The sequence below is a fragment of the Rhamphochromis longiceps genome, linkage group LG13 (assembly GCF_057381845.1).
Source record: "Rhamphochromis longiceps isolate RC_006_pf linkage group LG13, R_longiceps_female_GT1.1, whole genome shotgun sequence".
NCBI lineage: Eukaryota > Metazoa > Chordata > Actinopteri > Cichliformes > Cichlidae > Rhamphochromis > Rhamphochromis longiceps.
Window position 1 is genome coordinate 4,017,946 of NC_140569.1, and position 3,481 is coordinate 4,021,426.

Below are 3,481 nucleotides of genomic sequence, written 5' to 3' on the forward strand. Positions count from 1 at the left end.
CGGTGTGGTAGGCAGGAGTAGGACCCAAACACAGGGCTCAAAACACAAAGGGGGGAACTATAGAAGGTAGCTTCATTGCAACATGGGGGACGACGTAACAATGGGCAGAGGGAAAAAGAGGACTAAATACACTGAGGGGTGAGAAGGGAAGTAGAAACACAGCTGGGAGAGTTTAAACATAATCAGGTGGGTGGAAGAAAAACTGAACACAATAACATAAGATGTGAAACTGTCAAAGTAAAATAGGAAAACAGAGACACACATTAAGACATGGACTGACAGAAAAAGAGGAAATAGAGGGAGCCGAGACATGCCTGGGAACATCTGAATAAAAACAGTGACAGAACTATAAGTCTTAAAAGTCTAGTTTCACCAATCCAAAGGCTGAACATTTGGACTCATGCGAACGAGCTTTTAGTCCAATACTACATTTAGTCTGTTGCTGTGACAGTTCACTGTGGCTCTTGGGGTTAAAAGCTCAGGCCTTTCAGCCTTCTCAGAATGTAATATTTTGCCAAATAGTTGTTTCTGTTTGATGTATCATTGAGAAAGCAACATATTGAGAAGCACAGTTAAGCTGGAAAAACAACAGTGAAACACCAGTGAGAGAAGTTAGTGATAAATTTTCTTTAGTTTGCAACATGCAGCTGAACACTGTTATTAACCGTTAATTTCTCTCTTAAAGGTTCTTTAAAGAAAAATTGGTATGACTTCACTGACTCAAAATTCAACTACCAGCAGCAGCTGCAACAATTATGGCAACTACACAGATTTTAATGACTTCTGCTGGTATTATGAGGACAGCATTAGCACCTTGACATGGATAATTGTTTGTGTCAGCCTTCCTTTGACCTCACTGGCAATCTTTTTTCTTTGCATAAAGGTGTGTATATTATGAATACGATTGTCTTACTACGATCTGGGTTTTGTATGATTCACTTTGACTTTGGGACTAAATTTCATAGAAGTGGAATAAAATGACTATTAAATTTAAAAAAATATGATTTCAGTTGCCACAGTAAATAAAAGGTGAAAAGGTAAAAAAATCATATGATTTAATTAAGAAGGGTGACTTTGTAACATCATAACTGTTCAAAGGAAAGAATACATTACATCAAAGCCATTATTTTTCTTTTTTTTTTGAAGGTAAGGAGAGCAGTGTCTGTTTTTGTTAGCACTGCATACTTACAATTTTGAATTCATCCTATTAAATACAGACTGCAACACTATTGACAGCTCACTGAACAGCTCTGGAATAACTGAAACTGCTTCAGTTATTTTGCTGCTGCTTTTTTTTTTTGGATGCCCAAAGACTTTACAGCAGTTTGTAAGTCACACTGCAGATTTGGGTCCATTTGCTTTAGTAAACTACCCTAGACTGTACTCTGACAACAGCCCAACTACTACTGCAGCTTTTATATACTGCAGCGCCCTGGGGCGCCTCTGTCAGTGCGCCCCACGGCAGCTGTGGCTACAATGTAGCTGCCATCACCAGTGTGTGAATGTGTGGATAACTGAATGTGTAAAGCGCTTTACGAATACAGGCCATTTTACCATTTATAGATCTCAAAAAGATTTTTTTGTCAGTACTCACAATGAAAGTTTCAGTTTTAACAATCATTTATTTAATTTATTAGTGGCAATCACTAGCAAAGCAACATAGACAAATCCATTCAATTCAACATAAAATATAAAATATAGTTTTGTATCATTATGCAACTAAGTTTCAGTGTTACAAAGTTGGTATTGAGTCACAACATTAAATGTGTGTGCAGCTGAGTAGAAAGGTGCTATATAAGTATATATAAGTACTAGTTCTTTTAGCATTGAATACACAGAACACATTTAAACTACTTTTTTCCTTGTATTTTACCATTGTAGTATATGTCAAAACATCAACCCATTTTCACCTCATAATTCTTAATGTAATACTCCATCCCAAGCTCAAAGTCTGGCAAAAAAAAGACAAAAATGGACTTTAATTTAAAAAATAACATGCAATGTATTTATTTATGTAAATCAGACCAAGTATTAATCTGCAAGTCTTTAGTGTGTAGTATGTTATATGAAATGTTTTTATGTGGAAACCATAATGCCTAAATTGTGTTGACTGAACATGTTTATAGTTTACTTTGTTTTCCTTTAGGTGCGAAATGGTCACATCAGTCAAATCTATATCATCAACCTTTACATTTCTGACCTTGTTCAGCTCTTCTGTATGGTCGTTCACATGTCAGGTGTCAAGGACGACCTCACACAGATAATATTCTTTCACAATGTCTATCCTTGTGGTCTGATGGCAAGTGTGGGCTTCATGGTGTGTGTCTCCATGGAAAGGTAAACATCTGTGCTGTGTGTTTGTAGCTATGTAATTCTCTGAGCATTTATTGCTTTTCATTAGTATATCTTTTTAATACCTCTCCATGTCAACTCCTCTGTGTGTCTTTCTTGTATAACAGGTATTTGGTTGTTGCCCATCCAGTGTGGTACCAAGACAGACGAACCATCAAGGTCACTGTGGTGGTCTGTGTCTTAGTCTGGATCATTTCTTTTTTTGTTGGCCTCTTAAATGGAAACTTTTTTGGTGCCTTCCTCGTCCTTCCGCTCCCTCTTCTCATTTTCTTCCTTATTAAAACTATTAAAGCCGTGTCTGCAACCAGTGTCCCCTCTGATGAAAAACGAAGAATTGTGGCAGTTTTGGTGCTGGTGGTGCTTATTTACATATTGGTGTTTGTGCCCAGAACCATTATGGAATGTTTTTATCTGGTACCTGATATAGACTATGAAACACTCTTCTCTGTATATGACACTACCTGCAGTTTAGTTCAGCTGAATCCTCTTATAGACTTGATTATGTACTTTTTCATTAACAAATGGGTGTTAGACAAGCTTTTGGGCTGTCTGTGTTGTTGCAAATTGGACAACAATGATCTCAGAACTTCAGTGACAACTACATAAAATCAGAAGGAAATTGTGCAACTTCCGAGTTGCCTCACTGTAGATAAGTGAAGCTTTTTTTTGTTGGATTGTTGGCTTAATGGGAAATGGCTGTTCAGGCAATGTTTCTGTTGTTTATTAGCATGGATTAAAATATATATTATATGTATCAATTAATACAATCAACATTTCATTCCTAATTCCTTATTTGATCTATTTTAGTTTTACTGAGACAATATTTGTTTGCTCTTTTGTGCCGTTGGCTGTAAAACTATCTGCTCTTTCAGCAGTGATCCAACAACAAATTACTTTCCCCCCCAAATGTTAAGAAAACCCGAGAGAATAATCTACATGTACTCTTAGAATTGCTTTAAATCCCTTTGATTTCTGCAGTCTTAAAGTGTAGAAAAGCATGAATAAAAACCAATTTTCAAAAAATACAGTTTGTACTTGATAATATAAAATATGATAACATAAATAAATTAAAAAGTCTTTATTGTTGTTCATGTAACCATAAAAAACAGAATGAAATCAATTAACTCAA

The 3,481-nt window shown here is 35.9% G+C and overlaps 1 protein-coding gene across 1 annotated transcript; it reads left to right on the forward strand.

The window, feature by feature from the left end:
• The first annotated feature begins 706 nt into the window (after nucleotides 1-706).
• On the forward strand, nucleotides 707-2,958 carry LOC146655216 (G protein-coupled receptor 4-like). Its single transcript, XM_085428841.1, has 3 exons — nucleotides 707-883; nucleotides 2,147-2,337; nucleotides 2,460-2,958. The coding sequence occupies exons 1-3, from the start codon at nucleotides 707-709 to the stop codon at nucleotides 2,956-2,958; spliced, it is 867 nt and encodes a 288-aa protein (XP_085284967.1).
• Nucleotides 2,959-3,481: the final 523 nt, after the last annotated feature.

What these genes read in the sequence shown, in the direction of transcription:
- LOC146655216 (XM_085428841.1), top strand. Translation starts at nt 707, where the DNA reads ATGACTTCACTGACTCAAAATTCAACTACCAGCAGCAGCTGCAACAAT. An exon ending in TCTTTTTTCTTTGCATAAAG is followed by an intron (nt 884 to 2,146) that starts GTGTGTATATTA and finishes GTTTTCCTTTAG; the next exon opens with GTGCGAAATGGTCACATCAG. An exon ending in GTGTGTGTCTCCATGGAAAG is followed by an intron (nt 2,338 to 2,459) that starts GTAAACATCTGT and finishes CTTGTATAACAG; the next exon opens with GTATTTGGTTGTTGCCCATC.